Source organism: Ptychodera flava, chromosome 12 (assembly GCF_041260155.1).
Source record: "Ptychodera flava strain L36383 chromosome 12, AS_Pfla_20210202, whole genome shotgun sequence".
Classification (NCBI taxonomy): domain Eukaryota; kingdom Metazoa; phylum Hemichordata; class Enteropneusta; family Ptychoderidae; genus Ptychodera; species Ptychodera flava.
The window spans coordinates 14,908,752-14,931,851 of NC_091939.1; the positions used below are offsets into that span (position 1 = coordinate 14,908,752).

The following is a 23,100-nucleotide window of genomic DNA, read 5'->3' on the forward strand; positions in this document are numbered from 1 at the left end:
GAAAGAACAGTGTGATGGCTCACGCAATAGCTGGTATAATAAATGTTATCTTGTTTTAGGAATTGTGGCGGTTTCATTGACTGCATTAGGGCTATATTGGGGGCGTGCTCGGCTAATTGTCCCATTCGGCCTCCCCAGAAAGCGAAAAAAACAGAGCCCGTAGCGGCTCCCTCCAGAACCCCTACCGGAACGGTTCCGAGGGGAGGGGAACCCAGCTCCTCTACATTGCATGAGATGGATTAACTCCCCCATATTTTTTATTTTTATTTTTCTATTTTATATACTTGTCAGCAATCATGGATACTAAAACAGTTGTAAACACAATGTACGATGGTATTGTAATCGCAGGACTAGCGATGGGATATCTAATGATCTCCAGCAAATTTCTGAAAATAGATATGGGCGATCCAAGTCGACCAAATTTGACTCGATTGGCAAAATTAGGTGGTGCGACTGCTGCCGCGGTTGCGACTAAAGATCTTCTTGAACAGAAAAATATTATTCCTGCAGAACCTTATACTTTGTAATGTATATACAGTAAGTATGATCATTTGGATCGACAGCAAAACAGGCAAACCGGTTACTGTTAATTTTGACCCTTGCATTGACATGACACAGTTTACGAAGATAAGACTTTTACAGTGTTCACTTTTTAATTCATGGTATAACATAACGAGGTCAAATATGATATTAAAATATCAAGAAAATGGGCAAGCGAAGAAGACTAAATCAATACGTCCAGGTAACTACAATATTGATACACTCAATAAAGAAATCGGGTTGCAGCCGAAAATCAAATTTGAAAAACATCTTCCAACAAACCGCGTTCTTCTAACTTTGGCTAAAGATGTTAGAGTATTTTTTAATGCTACGGGTAGCTTTGCTAACCTCGTCGGCTTTTCAGATAAAAATGAGGACAACCCCGTGGAAAAAAGTACTATGAGTCCGAAGACAGCAAATTTCTTAACAGTTACTAAATACATAGTTCATTCAGATGTCGTTGATGTTACTGGAAATTATGTTTCATTTGGCTCTGGCGAATACATACAGGGAAAAGTATCGGACTGTTTACAAATACTTCCCATCCAGGATACAAAAGAAATAAGTGAAAAGGTCACCTATGATTTTAAAAACGGAGCACTTTCCATGCCATTGAGAAAAGGTTCAGACCATATGAGTTCAATGCGTATTTGGATAACAGATCAGGATGGAAACATGATCAATTTCAATAACTGGCCAACTAGCTTTTGTATTGAATTATTGTAGTTAACGGTGTAACATAAACCATCCCACGACCAATCCTCCAGCAATATAAATCATTTCATATTTCTTTTGCTCAGGACTGGGCTGATAATAATCTGAGAATTGAACTGCCCCTTCGGAACGGTCTGACGTAGAGTTGGCAACCGCTTCTGCTTCTTCCAGGATTTCTTCATCTGTATCTCTTAATTCAACTGCAGCATGCGCGTCCTTTGCTTGATTTTCTCTTTCCCAGTCAGCCTGTAGTAATCTTTTTTCTGACCAGACGTTGCGATCATGTTCAAATTTTTCTAATGCTTTATCATGTCGGACTTTCTCTTCAATAAGAGCGTCACCATTCCCAGAAAGCTTTTGTCCGATAATATTTCCCCCTGTGAATGCAGTTGCATTTAATACAGCACCGAGAACTGTCATTCCTATAGCTGAAGCCATGGTTGTGTATATTACAAGGTATTATTTTAATTTTCACTGTATATAGGTCCCTACGGAGTATGTCTGGTCCAAGTAACTTCGGTCTAGGTGCAATTCACGTACAAAATCTTGAGCTTGAAGATTTAAGTGATGTTAAAGTTAACAATAATACTAAGATAGCAGGTAATCATAATAAGGATTACGTCCTTCGTTATAAGGACCGCGAGAAACAATTCGTGTTATCGCCAGCGACAGCACAGAAACATGAACATGCTGTAGAATTTTCCGAACTTAAAGACATTGATGAGTCCATAATAGACGCTACAAAGGCTGCAAATGATCCTACTCCTTTTGCTCTGACATGGGATGGGGATAGTCAGAAATTCATGCCTTATAATGTACCGCGTAACATCTTAGATATATTGGATAGTGAAATTGTAGGTGGGGTTGATGAACTGCCTGGGACTCCGAATGTCATTTATTTTGATAGCAATGTAAACAAATATAAATTGTCCGATTTTCGCCTTTATCTTAAGCCTAATAACCCATACATTACACTACTCGGTATACCGGTTCACCTTAAAATTAGTCCTCTTAATACAATAATGAAGGCAGATAATACACTGCGAAGGTGGATAAACGAGGGGGAGAATTATTGTTCATATACAGCTAGCAGGGTTCCAGTAAGATTATTTTGGGACACCACTTTAAAGAAACTGGGTTTGAAAAGTGTGGGGGAGGAGACAGCTGAATTAACTTTACAGACAGCCAATCAACAGATGACTGATAATATGAAAATAATTGAGCATGGTACAGTTGTTATCAAATGTATAAAATTAGGTACAGGAGACGAGTTTGATGATTTAGTTGGAAATATTGCTTTAAAAACAGATTCAAGAACGAGTTGCACTATTTTCATAACTATTGATAAAGATCGAAAAGATTTAGATATTTTTACTCATACTCAGGAAGAAAGTAGTTCCAACAACATTTCATTTGTTAAAAAAGATACAACTACTTACACTTTAGATATCAGTACCATTTATCTAAAACGTCTCATATTGTTTGAAGTAATGGTCTTCCGACATATTTTAAGTTCAGAGGAAAATTCTAAAATTTTATCTATCGTGTGAACAGTTCGTACCGATAAGTAGCCATATCAATGACAAAGCCCGTTCCGCAGGGGGGTTGCTCCACGGTTACCGCGGAGCAACGAGTAGTTCTGGGGAGGGAGGTGTGAGGTTTTCCTACCCTCCTTGTAGATTTTTTTGTCTCAGTTTCCAATACTTCCTTACTACTCCCGTACATTATTCATTTTCTGAAAGCCTAGATATAGGGGAAGTTTCTGGTAATCACAGTGTCACCATTGTTTACATAACTATCACGAGACAGATAATTTGTATAACCTTTCAAAATCGGTTTTCCCAATGTTTTGTCTAAATACTTCAAAATATCTGACTCAAACTTGCTGGAATGCAAGCTGTCTCAACGCTCTTCAATAGTGTGTCTCAGATTTTTTACATCTTGCTTAGTATTTATTGAGCACAATTTTAAAGAAATCAACTAGGGTTAAATTGACCACTCTGGACATTTTTCAGGCATAAAAATTGTTTAAGGTTTAAAAAAATTCTGAGACATACTTTGGAAGATCCTGTAGATAGCTTGCACTCACACAAATTTCAGCCACATATTTCAAAGCATTGAAAAAAAAACATAGAAGAAAACCGATTTTTGAAAGGCTATGCAAATTGCCTGTCACGGATAGTTATGTAAATAATGGTGACACTATTGTAACCAAATGTTCCCCTATATCTAGGCTTTCCAAAATATATAATTATAATTGCTAGAAAATTGTTGGCTTAAAAAGGTCAATCTCTTGTCTTGGAACCTTAAGGAGACGGCTAGAAACTCTATTTGATATATTGCATAGAAATATTGAAAAAAATATGAACAGTTGCAACTTCTGTCCCGTTACAAGGTCTGCTTGTTGTTGTTTTTATGAAATTTCAAATTTATTCATACATTTTTTTTATTTTCAAAGTAAAGGTCATGAAATGAAACAAAATGGTACTAGAGTTTGTTCAACTATTATCATTAACGTTAGAACCATTGGATGACAAAAAATGTTGTTCAGTTATCATTGAATTACCTATCCAACTATGCAATCTAAAAATGTAAAAAATAAGAACCAAAACATTTTCAGGTCCCCTGCCGTATATGCTGAGCTAAACTTTCAAGTCCCCTCTACTACCCGTAGAATTGTTAAGTGTCCCTGAATTTCTCTACCCCCCTACCATTGTTTGTTAATGAAGTTTATAGCCAAAAAGAAACCAAGGACGTTACACAGTATACTGGGAATTGTTTTGCTAATGTGTTTGTGAAGAAATTTGCACTATTGTTGCTGCTATGAAAAATCGCTCAGTATGAACCGGCATAATGTATTGTTGCAGTACTTATACATCATATACATCATAAAATATAGAACAGAATGAGCATGTGGTGTCTTATAAGACACCAAAAATCTAATCTTTTTTCACCCGCTGTAGCACCCGTTTATCACCCCTCATGTCACTGTGTTACCTAAACTGTTATGACATAACAGTAATAAACTGCTTCAGCATCGTTATACAACTCGGTTTTGACCGGTTAACTCATACAAAAACTCTCTGTCACTTGTGCACCGATTTAAATCAGTGATTAAAATCTAATTGCATACCCAACACTAAGCGGCATTTATAACTAAATAAATTGACACATTCATAGATACATAGAACATAGAATATATGACATAACAGTAATAAACTGCTTCAGCATCGTTATACCACTCGGTTTTGACAGGTTATTGTAAACTGGTTTAAATCTCATTGTATACCGATAACTGAGCAACATTTAATGACTAAACAAAGTGACACATTCATAGATACATAGAACCATATATAGATACATACAAAGATGGATGGAATGACATACATACATACATACATACATACATACATACATACATACATACATACATACATACATACATACATACATACATACATACATACATAAATACATACATACATACATATATGCATGCATGCATGCAGGCAGGCAGGAAGGCAGACAGGTATACAGAGAGACAGACATATATACATGCGTACATACATACGTAGGTACATATATACAATAAAAAAGTTACATACTCATGACTCTTATTCTAAATCTGCAATGGGCAGTATTGTTGGCCAAGTCCGTGGCTGTGTATTGGACAAATGTTGTCCCTATGTAGAACATAGTGCCTGGCGCATGACTGCTGTATAAAGTGACGTTTTCTGAATTGTCCTTCACCGTTGGTTCTTGCCATGTCACATTGGTTTTTGTCTCTCCATTCATTACAACTTTTGTTAGTTCTTCAGGACATCCTTTTAACATTGGTGGAATTGTGTCTACGAATCCGAAAGTCAAGGCGAAGGATTTCAATTTCTGTTAGTAATACCTACCCTTGAGACGAACAGATTGCCAGATATTTATTTGTAAGTAAACAAACCTAGATGGAATCTTCCCTTGAAATTAGGGGTTCAAGTTCTGAGCAAAACGGTTAAGAGACTCATTGCAAAACTCAAATAGCAGCTATGTAGACTCCCTCCCACAAAAAAGTTCTCAGTTTGCATGAAAAAGTTCGTGTCTATTTCCAAAAGCAAATTCCAAAAGGGAACAAAACGTCAAGCGTTGGGAGGAGGGAGGGCGTGGTTCTTCTCAAAGATAAGTATGTATTGCTTCTGATTTTCTAAAAGATAAGTATACCTAACAGAAATGAAGTCTTTTAAAGCATTTTCTATTTCTATCGCACAACACTGATCTTTAAGTAAGACGGATAGCCAAATAAGAGTCCAAATATCAATAGAGCTGGAAATGACAACAAACAATTGGGATCTGTGTTGACAGAGATCAATTTTGTACGTACACAAAGCTTGCCTCCCTTCTACTATGATGACAAAGCAGTTTCTCATAGCAGTTTCAATAGGTTCAAGTCTGAACCTAAGTTGTGATCTGGTCAATGTACTGCTTTACCAAGGAAACAAATGACAATTTGCAGAACAGCTCATTCTCTGGTCGAGGTATGTAAGGGTGCCGGAAATCGACAAGTGCGGGGCCAAAGTGAGGGCCAGCACAATCAAAGTGCGAGCGAATGTGAGGGCTTGAAGTGAGGGCTCTCACAATCGAAGTGCGAGCGAATGTGAGGGCTTGAAGTGAGGGCTCTCACAATCGAAGTGCGAGCAAATTTGAGGGCTTGAAGTGAGGCTCTCACAATCGAAGTGCGAGCGAATGTGAGGGCTTGAAGTGAGGGGCGCCTTGAACCGATCAAATTCGGGCTCAGACATACGAAAAATGAGAGTCAAAGTCGTTTTCAACGTTGAATAAAAACTTACTATCTCCAGAACAAGGTCGCGGCGCGGCACAGCTCTGTGAACAGTTGAACGGCTGAGCGCGGAACGAGTACACAATGACCTGCGTACAGATCATGACCCATTACATCACTTCCGTCTTTTTCGTTAACCTTTTCGTGTTTGTTAGTCATTGCATTTCAAATATCACAGATATCCTTTTTATTATAAATAGGCCTACCTGCAACTCAAGCGAGCGATACTTCTTCTGGTACCATTGTAAGCTTACGACTATAGCGCGACTGATAAATGTGACTTCAGTTAAACCAGTTCACGACCTGGGCACGTGAACTCTGATACTGATCCGACATGACGTCGTATGCGGAGTTTTTGCCGGAGAATTTTCGAAGAAAGAGGAAACTTTTTTGAAGAAATTTTAGAGTGGCTTGTTGTTCACCAGATAAAGTAAGATCATGGGAAAATGTATTTTTGGAGACTTGTCTGGTTCTCTATGATTGATTTTTTGAGGATAAAAAAAATTCAATAGCTACTAAAACTGAGAAATCAGACAACAGCAAATGACAAATTCTTTTTTACGTTTGTACTGACAGTATGCTTTTTATTTTCTCTGTACACAAAGTTTGATAATCATTTCAAAAGATCAATTTCATCAGAATATCAGGGGTCATGAATGCTTGTAACCTTTACATTTTGTTAACAATGATGGATATTTTACCTCAATAAAGAATGCCATTTTGGTCAACGAGCCCTTGAATATTGTTCACTGAATCAATCCCATGGTCAATTATATTGTCACAGAAATCATAGCTATCTCTGTGTAGTCAGCGATTGACCAGTCATTAGATAGAAATTTGACTGTCTCCTTTGTTTCATACTATATAATCAGAAAGCTCTGCGACCTGAATTGCATCACATTCATACGTTGATTGTCTGTAGCGGAAATGATTGTGCCGTCTCTGGCTCTGAAACTTTTAAGCCAACGACTTGATGATTAGAACAAGCAATCTATCGGCGAGCAACACATCGCGACCGAATCACTTGCTGTAAAACGAATATGCATCACCGTCCTATGCATGCATCGTGAATCAGCCTTGAGATAAACATAAACTCTGTGACAGGCATGTAGGATGCCAAAGACATTTTGTGCATTTACGTTTACAACAACCTAGACTTAGTCGATCGTAAGGAAGGTGGTGTTGAAACATATTTCAACTGAATGCAGTGGCTATTTCCCAGTAAAATACGTAACATTCTCTCTCTCTCTCTCTCTCTCTCTCTCTCTCTCTCTCTCTCTCTCTCTCTCTCTCTCTCTCTCTCTCTCTCTCTCTCTCATGTGTCAATATCGGGTGTGGTCGAAATGATCATTGCAGTTTAATCTTGAAATTGGTCAAACGTCATAACTAGACACTTAATTAATTATTGTCATGGTCTGGAGCAAGTTATCAGCTTGTATAAAAGTCGGAAGTTTTTGCTTCCGAAGGGGCGCACGCGTAAAATACTGAACGTGTAACTAAAACTCACCGTTGAAAATTTTCAGACATTCAAAATTAAGCCGGTTGTACTGTCAAGACAGAGCAATACTGCCGACCTCAAAGACTCCGCGTATTTTTTCAACCTTACCAATGCAGCAATGGCGAGAGTATGAGTCTAAAAATATTACATCACGGTATTTTCGGCTTGAACATGCCATCGACCCGATGAACACGTTAAATTCGGACACCTGAACCCTGACGCTACCCTGACGCAAACCTGTAAGGTGGTGAAATCTCCGATATATATCGGATATTTACTTGCGATTTGACAAAATCTAGTATCGTCTAGTATCGAAGCTAGAGTCATTTCTCAGAAGTCGGGTTTGACCAGAACTGTAAGGTGGTAAAATCTCAGATATGTATCGGATATTTACTTGCGATTTGACAGAATCTAGTATTGTCTAGTATCGAAGCTAGAGTCAGTCCTTGGAAGTCGGGTTTGACCAGAACTGTAAGGTGATGAAATCTCTGATATCTATTTACTTGCGATTTGACAAAATCTAGTATCATCTAGTATCGAAGCTAGAGTCAGTCCTTGGAAGTCGGGTTTGGCAAGAAGTGTGAGGTGGTGAAATCTCTGATACATTCGGATATTTACTTGCGATTTGACAGAATCCAGTATCGTCTAGTATCGAAGCTAGAGTCAGTCCTTTGAAGTCGGGTTTGGCCAGAACTGTAAGGCACAGGGCAAGTCTAGTATCGTTTAGTATCGATATTTGTGGCGAAGGGAAATTCGTCTTGGTGTGACTGATGGACAGACAAGCAGACACGATGTGTTCTGTAATTCTGCTACAACACACATTTTATTCCGTGGTTCAACTTCTAAGCTTATATATACACCAAACCATAGACCCTCGAGAAAAACGGGACAGGCAACTGCTGTTTTTTTTTTGTGCGATCTATCTTGGAATATATTACGTTTATTTGCCAAGCGGTCCCCGACAACAATACTTCGTACTTAACACTGAATCTCATTAACGATCAAACTGACGTTCTGAATATGTACACTTTGCTCTTGCAAGCACGTTCCGAGTAATGACACACAGAATTTTGAGGGTTTTTTTATACCAGTCATGGTGAATGTTCTGGTAACGATGAAGATCACAGTTTTCTCGAGGGTCTACGACCAAAGTTAAATGTCAAAGTCGACATAAAAAAAAACAACGGAAAGGTCAGATTTGCATGTTATGGCTTCATTTAACTAACAAATAAACTAATAGATAAACTGACGCTGTGAAATCGTCATTAGTATGTGTACAGAACCCTGGATAATAAACAGGAAATATATTATCTGTTTTGCATTATTTCTGTCGGATTTCCATTCCCGACAATATTAGAGTCCCCAAATCGCCGAAAAATATAGGGTAAATATCGGAGATTTCACAGATCCGGCATGCCGAGGCACAGGGCAAGTCATTCAAGTATCGTCTAATATCGATATTAGAATCCCCAAATCGCCGATAAATATCTGGTAAATATCGTCGATTTAACAGACCGGGCGTGCCATGGCTCCAAGCAATTTATTCTGGTATCGTGTAGTATCGATATTACAGTCCCTAAAAACGCCGGTGAACATCGGCGGTTACACAGACGCGGCTTCCCATGGGACAACCGCAGTTCATTCTAGTATCGTCTAGTATCGATTCTATAGTCCCAAAATTGTCGATATGTCAAACTTCGATACTAGATTATAAATACCCGTTATTTAAAAATTGTGCAAAGTCGCGCCTTCATGAGTGTCGAGAGACACTTGAGATTTTGAACGACGTGATCAGTCGTGTGTCATTATTGTCATGGCATTAATTTCAATAACGATAATCCTCCGATGGGCTTATCTTAAGTTTAAAAGCTTTACAAGAAAGTGTTTTTCAGTCCTGACAGTGTATAACCTAATCATGGCGATGACTGATGTTTTAATATTTCTGCCTGTCGCACATATAGCGTTTGATTTCACTTTGACAAGCACTTTGAATGTGCGATCCCTGCTCGATCAGTCAGTCGCCGATTTTAAAAATCAGCCAGACATTATATTCTTAAAGAAACTCAACGATGTAAAGATAACAAAATGCCTCATTCATATTTTTACGGTGTTTGACAGTTTTTTCCGTCAGGGACGTCATGTACTTTATTAGCCGTTCGCTCATATCGTGAAGCTTCGATCGATGCTGTAGCTCCATGCATGCTCATACACAGGGCTGCGCCGTTTACACTCAAGTGGAGATCGTATCGTGCTTTAAGCAGTGACTTTGATCACAAATCTTCATTCGATCAAGGTGAATTTAGTACTGATTTTCGTAAGTCTCAACCCTCAAATACGCTCTCACTTTGATTGTGAGAGCCCTCACTTCAAGCCCTCACATTTGCTCGCACTTCGATTGTGAGAGCCCTCACTTCAAGCCCTCACATTCGCTCGCACTTTGATTGTGCTGGCCCTCACTTTGGCCCGCACTTGTCGATTTCCGGCACCCTTACATACCTGTCTGGTCTGTCAACATGAGTTGAAGAGGCTGTAAGAGGGTCCTTTAAAGTCGCCTCTGGCAGACATTCCTCAGACATTTCTGAGCTGCTGTAGTCGCTATGCAACTTGCCTGTACATCAGCCTTCGTCCACATACCAGATGCTCAGGACGAAGATAAAACAGGCAAAGGAGATAAAGAGGGAACCAAAAAAGTCATCCTACGTTCGAGACATCATTAAAGTTAAAACTAACTCCTAGTACAGATGAAGCGTAGTATCAGAAAAATAGTTGCTTACAGAAGTAACATGCTGCCAACCTAGAGAAAATGCTAGAAAATGCTAGAAGTACTATATTCTGACGCGGACAGAATAGGAGAAGATGAAGCTGACCCTAAAACTTTCCTATAAAAAGTAATAGTCTCCAAACTGGTTTCAAGCCATGAAAACCGCCAAGAAAATTCCAAAAAATTATAATTTACATGCAACGTAAAGACAATGAGATAATAGGCTGACACCCATTGCAAAAAAAATAATCACGATCCATTAAAAGAAAAACTGCTCGAAAACCGCACTAAAGAACACAAAAGAGCAGTGACATACATAGGAAAAGTAATGAGGACTTTTCTGTACAAAAGAGCTTAGTAGAAACATTCCTGGAGTTCATGCACAACAAGAAACCACTCAGAAGAATGGCTACATACAACAGAAATTGTTCTGTCGAGCTACACACAGAGTCAGCTGTTTTAAACAAGGAGTCCCTACGCACTTGTTCCCGGAATTGTTACCCCTTATTTCAAGGAAAGGTTCAAGCTAGGTTCGTTAATTTACATATGTATATCTGCAAATTCGTGTTTGTCAAAGGTCAGTATTACGTATCAGAAACATAAGTGCACTTCTGTTCGTAATGTTAACAGTTTTTGTGAACTAAGATTTCCTGAGGAAAATAAGAATTAACGACAAGATTGGCAAATGTAAAAGGTCGCTAGCTAACATTTCATAGTGTCAATCAAAGGCATATTCCAAGATAAAAATGTCGTCCGCTTTTAAACAAAACTAACTATTGTTTGAAACTGTACCTATATGACAGTGTCTCCCAGTCCAGCCAGAAGTGCACACACAACCATAGAATCGGTCACAGGAAGTAGATGAACCAGCTTCACAGTCACATGACATATCACAGTTTTGTCCATATAGATTTTCAGGACACTCTGTTACATAAAAAGAGGTAGGCGAATTTAATCATTCAGAGATTGACATCACCATAGTTTGATAATTTTGTAAACCTAACATAACATAAATCATACTCTCCTTATCCGTCATCCTTTAAGAAAGCCAAATAGCACAATTAAAAGGTGCTGTAGTTTTCTTGTAATTTGAGATACGTTGCGAAATATCGATAGGAGAATATTCCGTGAGTAATGTACTGCTTTGAAAACACGAGCGCTATTTTGCACGAATCAAACGTGCATGTTTGTTTGAAGAGGTTTCATCATAAGACTACATACATAACGTATTTTCAAAATCATGAACTGGAGCTACAATTATGTACAAACGAAGTGAACATTAATGAGAAGACCGGAATCAAGTTGTACATAAACAATAACAACAATAGACGAAAAAGTAGCCCGATTGTCTAGATTAAATGTGTGCGGAGGAAATCTACCAAAATAATTGTTTGCTTTTGCATTCAAAATATAGAAACTTGCCGATTAAGAATGTACAGTGTAGTGCTTTTTATAGTTTGTAGTTTACAATTTTAGTTTTGTGATGGTCAATTTAGTAGTCCTCAGGGTAAGACAAAACCTTGCTATCGACGTGGTAAGGCCCTGTGACTGCATATTTAAAGATGCAGAGTGTCATCACAGCAAGAAAAGAGGTCGTGGTCAGAATACTTGCAGTTCCAAATGAAGAAAGGGAGAAAGCAAAAAAAGAAAAGCAGAAGCAAGAAGGTCCTTGCTGTAGAAGAAAAAGTGGAGAAGGAATTGGACCAACTGAAGAGTGGGGTGTTTTGTCCTGAGTAAGACATAGTAAAATGGGTAACACCGATTATCACAGATGCAAAGAATTCAGGTGCACTATACACGTATATGGAGATTTGAAGACTACAGTCAACCCAGTACTAGAGGTAGATTGGTATTAACTACTTCTACCAAGTATTGAAGATACCTTTGCACGCCAAAAAGGTGCAAAACATTGATCTGCATCATTATGCATCATGCCTATCATCCGATGCAGATGGATTAATTTTCAAAAAATTATCTCACCATCAATACAGAAAAGGGGTTATACTGATACTAATGATTGACATTGGGAATTACGTCCGCACTTCTAAAATGACAATTATCCATGGATCAGGTACCGCAAGGAGCTACCGCACTATCTGCATCATAGATGATATGATCATCAAATGAGGAACTGACAACAATTATATCAGTCAATATTCAAGAAGTATTGAAACTTGGAGAACTCTGAATTCTTCAAAGATGAAACTGCATTCTGTTCTCATTCTATTGACATACACGAGCTTCACATAGCAAAAGAGAAAATAAAAGCCGTGACTGATGCAAAAAACCAAAAAGACGTCAGCCAAGTTCGCTCGTTTCTTGGGCGGTATTGATAAATTACCATCACGGTCGAATTTCCCCCCGATCAAAAAACTATATCGTATCCACTCAACAAAAACGGATTTGCAGAGAAATCTATACAATCTTTAAGAACTCAAATCCGCCATGATTCAAATTCAAATTCTACCATTGGAGAAACCCCATCAACGTTATTCTTTGGGAGATGAATTTCACCTGAAATCAGATCTAGTCAACATGTGCAACAAAAACAAATAGATCAAGCAGCAACGAGATAGGCTGCACATGATAGTCAACTTGACATTAGGAAACGAGTTTTTATGTCATGCAAAAACTACTCATATAATAATGATAATGAAGGTGGTTCTTAGTTACACCAGTTGTGTGTCTCTTGCTCTTTTCGAAAATTACACAAAAACACAAGAGGATCATGTGATACATACTTGCAATGATGCTTACTGAAGCACTGTATAAATTGCTATCTTTATCTTTTACTTCACATGTATAGATCCCTGTCATATCATCAGTAATTCCCCTGGGGCTTCGAAGGACTGAGATTCTAAGAAAAAATAAGATTATAATGCAGCACAAAGAAAAATCAACTGATTTACCATAGGATGAGTGTAATTGATACATGTATATAAAACAAGCAATAGTTAATTAAACAAATGGATTAGACCAAGCATGAACGGTTAAAGAAAATAACTTCAAGGTATCAAATACTAAGCGAAAAAAGCCCCATCAATAAAAAAGTTTTCTTGGTTAGGTACATTGTACTGGATTTAACAATGCGTCAGCAGATTATTCTCTGTGATACAATAGGATTCGGGCAGATACACAGGGAATGATAATTGGTTATAATACATATAGTGAAAAGAATGCCAGCCGTAACATTTAGTTACAGTGATTCAATCTGTCTTAAATATTTTAATTGTTCTTTCCCTCTCTGTATGTGTGTGTGCGTGTGTGTGTGCGTTTGTCTTAGAACCATACATACCCAACGGTCTGGTAACTTATGAAGAATAATATCTTGGTAGCTTTCAAATCATTGTGATTTAAATATTCGCCATTGAAAGACCATGAAATCATCTTCTTCCACTCGTCATTCTTCTCGGGAAATTTAATATTCTTAGTCGTACACTTTAAAAACAGCAACGCACCATATTCGATTTCTTCTTTTTCTTTTGAAGAAATTTCAACCATTGGTTTGGCTAAAATAAAATGACAACAATAGCAATAATAATTATATTTATGTAAAAATGAAAAAAATTATTCTAATGAATATATTACTGTAATAATTATATATATATATATATATATATATATATATATATATATATATATATATATATTAGTACTAACATTGCATAATTATATATTATATAGAATTATATATGTCTCATATAGAGCGCGCCAGTGAGTGTGAAGCCTTTCACAACTAGCAAACTAGCACAGTAATGCATTATATTAAAGTGGCACTCCCACTTGGTAACATTTTTAAAACATATGTTCTTGAATGTCAACGGTCGATATTTGACGTGGCAACTGCGCGCGGATCGCGAGATATTGATAAACACATGTAATTTCCCGAACGTATTTTTAACATCCCGAAGTTTTACCATCGTTCCTGATTATGACACGAAATCCTGCGAAGGTTTGTTGTTGTACTGATTGACGATATTCTAGGGAGTCCATAATAAGTTCGAACGACGCAATTAATTTACCTCCCACTGCGAAGATTTTATATACAGCAGTATGCCTTTACCTCAGGTAAGTTTTTTTAAACTTCTCCTTAGTTTTTGTCGTTTTCATTATTCCAAACTTAAACTTAAACTTAGTTTTTGACGTTTTCATTATTCCAAATCAGTTGCATTATATTTTTAACCAATACCACATAGATATAATATTTTTAGGTGTAAAACGTTATCCGCCTCTGATCGGACTACATTTTGTCGTCTTCCAGATATCGCGCCAGCAGACAAACAGACAGACAGATAGACATCGCTGCGACATAAGTGCACGTGTGTGAATACATGAGCTAAATAGTTCCGCTTAAGCTATTCGTGGAAAGAGAAAATACATGATGGTATATTACCAGAAGTGTTTGGCATGCGTACATTAAAGAAAGGAAAGCATTCTCTCTTGATACCCATCCTTAATGGTAATGTTAATCTCAACAAATCGGGCATGCATACCAGCGATTCGGGAGAAATATTAAAGAGAGGCCTACCGAACTCACCGCAATCGTTCAAAGAACATACTTGTAATAAAGATATTAAATATTTGCCATATGGATACACTTGTAATGCAGATACCCAACACTTATAATGCATATTTCAAAAGTTTAAAAGAGACCTACTTTTAAATATAGATACCACATAAATAGACAGAAGTAGAAAGAGCTTACGGATGTCACAGGCAGGTCCCAACCATCCACGTTTACACTTACATGCTCCATTAAAAACATGACAAACTGCATCATTTTCGCAAATGCAATGCTTGTCACATTTCACGCCATACCTTCCCTTTGGACAACCTTTGAAATAGAACATAAAAACTCTTTTAACTGATTGCAATAAACAGTTTTATTTAGCTGGGGTCTGTACGTTAGTAATACCTATTTCTTCTAAGTGTAAAGTCAATATAAAGGTGAAACAACTAGCCTACATAAATTCTATGACACTTCTATGACGATCTAGCTGTACCATCTATTAATGATGGCCTTCGTTTATTGTAAACGCGTTCTTTTGGAGTATCGATTGTAGTTTATAGCGGACAATATATACTATAGTTACACGTGGTATACAATACGGATTGAAGGGACATAAGCTCTAACTTGTGGCAAGTTTTTCAGTATTCAGCTTCTGTATATCAACTACCTATGATGGTGTCTGACCCTAATCCGTTTGTCATGCTGAAATTCGAGTATTTTTTGGTCAACACAGCTAATATGTGTGTAGTGATCATTGTTTATTTTTACAAATGAATGCTAGTCCAGACTTGAATACAATATTCAACAATTACAATGTAGATTATACTCATATGGGTTGTGTTGATATGCTAAATACTTGGCATTAAATTACAGCTCAGGGATTCAAGGCAGAAAGTGTAGGGCTACCACAAAACAAAAGTTCTGAAAAAATAGCCAAAAGATACAGCTTATGGAGCTTTAAACGGGAAGTTACATGAGCCTGGGCGCACAATAGGGGGATTACTGATGACACAGCCATTTGCATGCACTTGGCTGAATTTTTTAATTCTGATAGAATCGCTTTGAATAATCATGATGGGCACTTCGTGACATATGCAAAGAGGGGTCAAATGGTCGTACAGGGAACACATTTTGAAACGTATGCGTTCGACGACGAAAAACAGAACATATTTCAGTTTATTTTCGACTCAAGGTTAGTCGCTATATATATTCATAGACACCATATGCAAGATTCAATGACAATGGATGACTGAAACATGGCAACATTGTGGGATTCTGGGACCAAACGCAGGACGTCCGATCTGTAGCGTGACTTTCTTATATTACACTTGCACAGATTTACGATAATCCAGCTTACAGGGGAAATTCAGTTTAAAAGGAGATCATATGAGGTCAACGATATTTATTGGATTATACCTTACCTACGTAGTCTATCAAGAAGTCGGCAGAATTCTCGGGTTGATTTCCAACACGTAATGTCACATGAAAATTTGAATTCGAGGGTAATCTGGTGTCGATGTTTTTGACCGCCATTTTGAGCAATGCCAGCGGACCTTCATAGCCATCATAATCTAAGCCATTGAACCACGCCTCTTCAAACATAGAATCTGCCGGAAATTCTTCCTGTTCAATTCATTTAATGTCACAGTATACATACAAAGGAAAGGAGGATTATTCAATTAAAGTATGAAATTATAAGGAGGATTATTCAATTAAAGTATGAAATTATAAATATAAACTTTAGGAGAAGAATAAATGTGAAGATTTTACTGCTTCCCACTTCCGGTATTAAGATATCTTTGCGATTTATCAGGCACTATTTTTGTTTTATGTAAAGTTGCACAAAATGATCTTCATTGTATTTGCGTAAACTGCTGAATGTGTACAATAAGAGATAATTGTACTCTCAGGGTAAACAGATGAAACGATACGACACATTTTACTTGCCAGTGAAAAATTATTTGCCTACATCTACATGACCAAATAATGATTTACGTACGATGGAAATACCTAATACGAAGGGGAACGGCATAAGTTCCGCCAAGCGTTGCCCATTCGACACTGTGTGAGAAGAGCCTTCGGCTCAACAGTCTATCGAGTTTAAATAAAGTCTAATAATAATAATAATAATAATAATAATATTAGGTGTCTTGCGACATATTGCTAGCGAAACAACAATACACACTCATTTCAGCTGAATATCACAGCTCAAGGTTTTTTCACACAAAAATCATAACCTTTTATTTTCCCCTATTGTGTCACAGATATTATTCTGCCGATGCATCGTTGTATCCAATGTAAATGTACATCGGATAGAAACATTTCAGTTTAATTGATTGCCAGTACTTTTGATAATGAATATTTAGAAACAAATTTGAGGAATATTTGAAGAATCGTATCTTGAATTCCAGAACTTATTCAATCTCTATGAAATTACTTAATCAGACGTACTAAGGTGGCTTCTCATGATTTTTTCGAAAATATATGACAGGTACGAATCATTATTAAGCGTCTAAACTAGTTCAGAACTTAGTAACAAAAACAACGTCATAAGTATGCGGCACGATTTTGCAAGAGGTCTTGAAGAACAGGATCATTAAGTGCCTTTGACTTAATGTTTCAATTTGCGACAAGATATTCCAAAAAGTTATTAAATGTGTAAACTCGTGAGGATTTTATTGGATAGACAAGCTTACTTGACTGATCATTTTCAAGGCAGCTAGGTTATTGCTATCACACTTTTAAGGGTGTAGGTGCCGTACGTTGAGAGTTCGAATCCGATTGAGAATTTACAGAATCTTCTAAAATGGTTTGATTGTACTGAAGGTGGACAGAATTGTCCAAAAGGCTATTTGACGCCGAGATTAGAGTATAAACTTTATTTCTCACTCCATGCAAATCTTACAAGTTGGTAAATCGTTGATCAATTCTCGCTCAGACCACAAGGTGACTTCTGTCACATATCATATCTTCTGTATAATATGTGAACAATGGATTCATCGTCATATACCAAAGCTTGCACACTAAACAATGGAAACTGGGTCTGCAAATGTGATATATATGGTCATATATTGTCACAAAATTTCTTTTTCGGACATTGGATGCCAGTACCTCTTGCAAAATCATACAATTGCAAACCAAAATATAAATTTATGATCCTATAATATATACGTATGCTCAGATATGTGTAACCGTATCTCGACTAAAAACTTACCTTTTCTAAGTAGAAGCTGTAATTTATTTCCATGCTACCTGAGCTGTCCACCGTAAGCTTGAAATTAGAGCTCTTTAGATCAAAGTTTACATACTGATAATACTGTCGGATAGGGAAGAAGAGTGTCACCATACCTTCAAAAGTTAAAGTAATAATTAAATAAATTAGCATCCTTGGCTAAGGGATCCGATGTGTTTACAGTTTGATCAAGTCTGTGATTTGTGAACCTTTGAGTGGGATGAACGCATTTATTTGTGTTCTATTTTCACGTGAAACGCGTGAGTAGGGTGAACGCGATGGGTGGGCTGAACGCTATACAGGGGAGTTTCTCCCGGAATCACAGACTTGGCTTTCTTGAACGATCTGCCTTGCTATAAATTATTGATGAGATGACCTTCCTATTTACTAATCTATTGATAAGTCTGTGTCAACTAATCCTGACCAATACCTTGAAAGTGAAGGCTCACAGATTGTTGTAAGAACAATTTATTTCAAGGGGGCGCTGCACCAAACACAGCGTATTTTGCTCAAAATAACCTTTTTTCCAAATGTTCGTATAATTTCAATTAATTTGTTAACTCGAGATTAAAATATTTGTAGGGTCACCTTTTAGCTTGTCAAGCAGTCGTAAGGTGCGTAATGAAGAAGTTTTAGTTCATGAAAATGTATGCAAATCATCTATTCCTGGCTTCTCTTTTCTCAAAATTTCAAGATTTCCAAAGAATTTAACTCCATTTTGTCAGGGTCAAATTTTCTGAAATTTTCATATTATCTTCTTTGAATGCTATATCACTAAATGACTATTATGTTTGGCAATAAAGTTCTTACATTTTGAATAAGAGGCATTTTAATTTAATTTTGTTAATCATGTTTTTAATCACTATTTTGACTGCCAGTCTTTCAACCCATGACATTTTAGAATGAGGATAGGTAATGCATAATAAAATAGTCTTTTTTCTACATGTACTCTTGTTTCAAGTGAAATAAAAAATTAATATACACCCCTTCAACCTTCGAGTAAACTATTGCTATCATACTTAACTTATGGTGGAGCTGCATCTTGCCAATACAGTTTTTTAAAGGAATATTACTTATCAAAAATGACAAGGCAACCCCCTCATACTACATATTTTCAAAAAGCAGAGACTGTAAAGTTTAGTATGGTAGCAGCAATTTACTCAAAGGATGAAGTAGGTGTATATTTAAATTAAAAAACCTTAGTTTTGGTATTCACGATAAAAATTAATTTAATTCAAAAACTTGACACTAATTTTTAAAATGTAATATTTCACTTGAAAGAAGAGTATATCATTATCTATCCTCATTCAAAAATTTCATGGGTTGAAAACTGACCCTCAAAAAAGTTATTAAAATCATGATTAGCAAAATGAAAATGCCTTATATTCAAAATGTAGGAACTTTAATGCCAAACGCAATAGTCGTTTTGTGATATAGCTTGAAAATTTCAGAACATTTGACCAGGCCAGAGTGGAATTAAATTCTTTGGAAATCTTGAAATTGGGAGAAGAAAGAAGCCAGGAATACGGGTTATTTGCATACATTTGCATAAATTAACACTTCTTTATCACACAACTTATGACTGCTTAACAAGCTAAAATGTGAACCTAATCAATATTCTTATCTTGGGGTAACAAATTAATTAAAATTGAATGAAAATTTTCAAAAAAGTGATTTTTGAGTACACTACGCTGTTGGGTGCAACGCCCCCTTAAGATTCTCTGCTTTTTGAAAATAAATAGTATGAGGCGGTTTCCTTGTCATCTAAGATGAGAAATGTACCTTTAAAAATCTGTGTTTTTCGATAAATTTAAATTTACCATTCACACTCATCAAATATAAAAAGATTGTACTATCAATTAAAGTGTTGTTCACATTTAAGCCATGCTTTCATTGCTTACATTTCTCATTGTCGATGTCCCCTTTAAAACTTTTACCGGTATGCTCTGATGCCATATCGAACACTGGCAGTTTCGAAGGCCAAAAGAAGACCACAACCGGTGTGTTCTATGGAATAATAATAATTATCATTGTTACCCATAATCTGATGAAAATAAGTCCGATTTGCACGAAAATGTTAGTGTATAAGTATTTTGAGTTGAACGTAATAAAAGTGACAATATATAATTTACGGGGGTTCTGAGCTTATTAACCACTAGAAAACTGTTGGCTTAAATAGGTCAATTTCTTGTCTTGGAACCTTAAGGTGTGCTGACTGGACAATGAGAGAGTAAGGAGCCGATGGAGTTGTCAATGGATACATGAGGTTTGGTGCCTATAGACACCAATAAATAGTTTCTAGGGACTTGCCAGTTTCTTCAGCCTGAGAGAGCGGGAGCGGTGTATTATTATTTTTTGCCGACGCCAATAAGTGACTGAAACTCCTCCCCATTCCAACTTTCGAAAACAGAGTTACTCCTATTCCAACTTTCAACTTTCGAAAACAGGGTGACCCTCTATTCCAACTTTCAACTTCCGAAAACAGGGTAATCCCCACGACAAAGTAAAACAAAAGGTTGAGAGAGAGAGGTATGTTGTAAATATTCAGCCGTTCTGTTTTAATGAAATTATTGACATATCAGATGTAAGATAGGAATTTCAAATTTTCAATCTTAAAGTTTGAACACAGTGTTTTGAATGAGCTGTGAGTGTATTTCACTTACCAGAGCTACAGTTGCGTAATATACATTCAAGAAACGGGAAAACATACTTTAAAGAAAGGAGAATACATACGAGTCCTGTTTGTGGTTCCTTCGTTGGCATCTCACAAGTTTCATTGTAATAGGGTGGCCATCCATCAACATCTTCAAGTGTTATGTCGACAATGCACGTCAAGTAACTTGTGTTCTTCATTCATGCGCGCAAAGGAACAATCCCGTAACAACAAAAGAGAATAGGATATGTTACTCATTCAGCTATTTGTAAAATTTAATCGTCCACCTTCCAGCACGAAATCGCTGTCATGAAATGTTGTTGAGAAGTTGTATAAGGTATGCTTTATACAGCATATGTCTTCTTTGCGTCCTTCCTTCCTTTATCGCTAGGGTTCAAGTAGCTTATATACGTCATGCTATTACACTCCAAAATTGCAACGTAACATTTAGAAATGTACATACCAATATACTTCCACAGTGAAAATGCAAAGTGTCAGTATAAGGTATTTAGTATTCATTCAATTGATGATATTAGCAAAACCATAATCTTTGTTTGCCTGATGAACATCACAGTATTCACAGAATGTCTATTCTATGGCCACATAGGATGTAGCCTTACTCTGTGGTGAAAACGCCGAGGATGTTTTCCGATCTAACTGAAAAGTTTACCCGCTCTATGAAAAATCAACCATAAGAAAATCACTCCTTATGACTCATCGACAATACTTGCCTGGTTGTTTTTGAGTAGAATTGCTAGGGTGTATTCTGGCTCTATGATTTGATCAAGGTACCTCTTAATGGAAATATCACCTGTTTCCGAATCCAGTTGGAATCGATCATTCTGTTGCGATACAAAAACGTTATCATTCGTTACCAGATTATCCTAATCAGTAAGGAAGAAAAATTTATTATATCAATCCCATCCGTTCGTCTCGAAACGCCATGCTTACAAACATGTATGCATGTATCCTTCTATCCAGCGATCCAATCATTTGCCCGATATTGGACTTGATTTGTTATGGGAAAATATTTTGACGCAGCGGCAAGTAGCAGAATGGCCATGGTGAAACTCTTTTGCTGCCTGTCGGGTCCATTTTGGAAGTTTCCTGCAATTACTTAGTTCATCTGTAGAAACCTGTATAACAAATTTCAAAGCTATAAGACCAGTACTTTTTGAGAAACACATTTTGACCAAAAATGGCAAAAATTGCCCGAAAAATACAAAATTGCAGATTTCATCAGAAATTCAATATATATTACTTAGTTCATCTGTAGAAACCTTTTTACCAAATTTCAAAGCTATCAGAACAGTACTTTTGGAGACACACATTTTTTGACAAAAAATGGCAAAAATTGCCTTAAAATGCAAATTTTAATATTCCTGCACAATTTGAACAAATCTGAAATAGATCATCCCTAAGTATCAAAGCTATCAAAGCTATCTGACTGGTAGTTTTGAAGAAGAAGATTTTTAAAGATGTTTTTACCAAAAACGACAAAAATTGCCTTAAAACTACTAATATGCAAATTTCACCACGATTTGAACAAATCTAACTGACGTCACCCTAAGTAAACTGCATATCAAATTTCAAAGCAATCGGACAAGCGGTTTTAGAGAAGAAGATTTTTTTACCAAAACCAGCAAAAAATGCTCCAAAAATAGAAATATGCCAATTTCACCCAGAGTGACCTGCATATAAACTTTCAAAGCAATCAGACTTGCGGTTTGAGAGGAAAGGGCAATTGTTGACGGACGACGGACGACGAGGGACGACGACGGAAAATCAACCTATTTGATAACCTCCGCGTTGCTGACAGCGGAGCTAAAACACAAACATTCATATACGGTAGGTAGCTGGGTAGGTAGGTAGGTAGGTAGGTAGGTAGGTAGGTAGAGAGGTAGAGAGGTAGAGAGGTAGAGTTATGGACACATAAGTGTATGGGTACATGGCAATACACTTTTGAATAATGACATGACATGATACAGTTATCTCACCTTATTTCCGTCCACTATACTCAAAAATTTATAATCAGAAAATGTGGTAACATTATCCATAGTAATTGGAGTTCCAGAGGTTGCATGACTTGTTATGTTTAAAGTCTGTAAAATTTTCAAAAACATTTCATAAACGATCTCAGAAATTGATTTCCCATAATATCACACATTTAAAACATATCGGGGCTGCTTAAGTTCCTGTGATAGAGAAAACAGAAGTTGCTGTTCGCTGAAGCTTATCGGCTGTCAAGTTTTCACAACTTCCTTATTACATGATAAATCTTCATGTTTATGTTCGAGCACCAGAATCTTTCAAAATAGTTGTGTTTTTTCCTTGTTACCTTCCTTCGATCAACACTTCGCAGATATTTTA

General features: G+C 36.8%; 1 protein-coding gene across 1 annotated transcript in view; it reads right to left on the reverse strand.

Annotated features, from left to right (window-relative positions):
* Positions 1-23,100, reverse strand: part of LOC139145102 (uncharacterized) — a 42,934-nt gene that overhangs the window by 18,060 nt on the left and 1,774 nt on the right. Inside the window, exons 4-14 of the mRNA XM_070716052.1 lie at positions 22,728-22,832; positions 21,462-21,572; positions 20,811-20,924; positions 19,979-20,084; positions 18,060-18,193; positions 16,267-16,468; positions 15,041-15,169; positions 13,631-13,844; positions 13,077-13,192; positions 11,128-11,259; positions 4,860-5,102 (exon numbers count right to left, since the gene is read on the reverse strand). Coding sequence (XP_070572153.1) covers positions 4,860-5,102; positions 11,128-11,259; positions 13,077-13,192; positions 13,631-13,844; positions 15,041-15,169; positions 16,267-16,468; positions 18,060-18,193; positions 19,979-20,084; positions 20,811-20,924; positions 21,462-21,572; positions 22,728-22,832 — 1,606 coding nt within the window. The remainder of the gene's footprint in view (positions 1-4,859; positions 5,103-11,127; positions 11,260-13,076; positions 13,193-13,630; positions 13,845-15,040; positions 15,170-16,266; positions 16,469-18,059; positions 18,194-19,978; positions 20,085-20,810; positions 20,925-21,461; positions 21,573-22,727; positions 22,833-23,100) is intronic.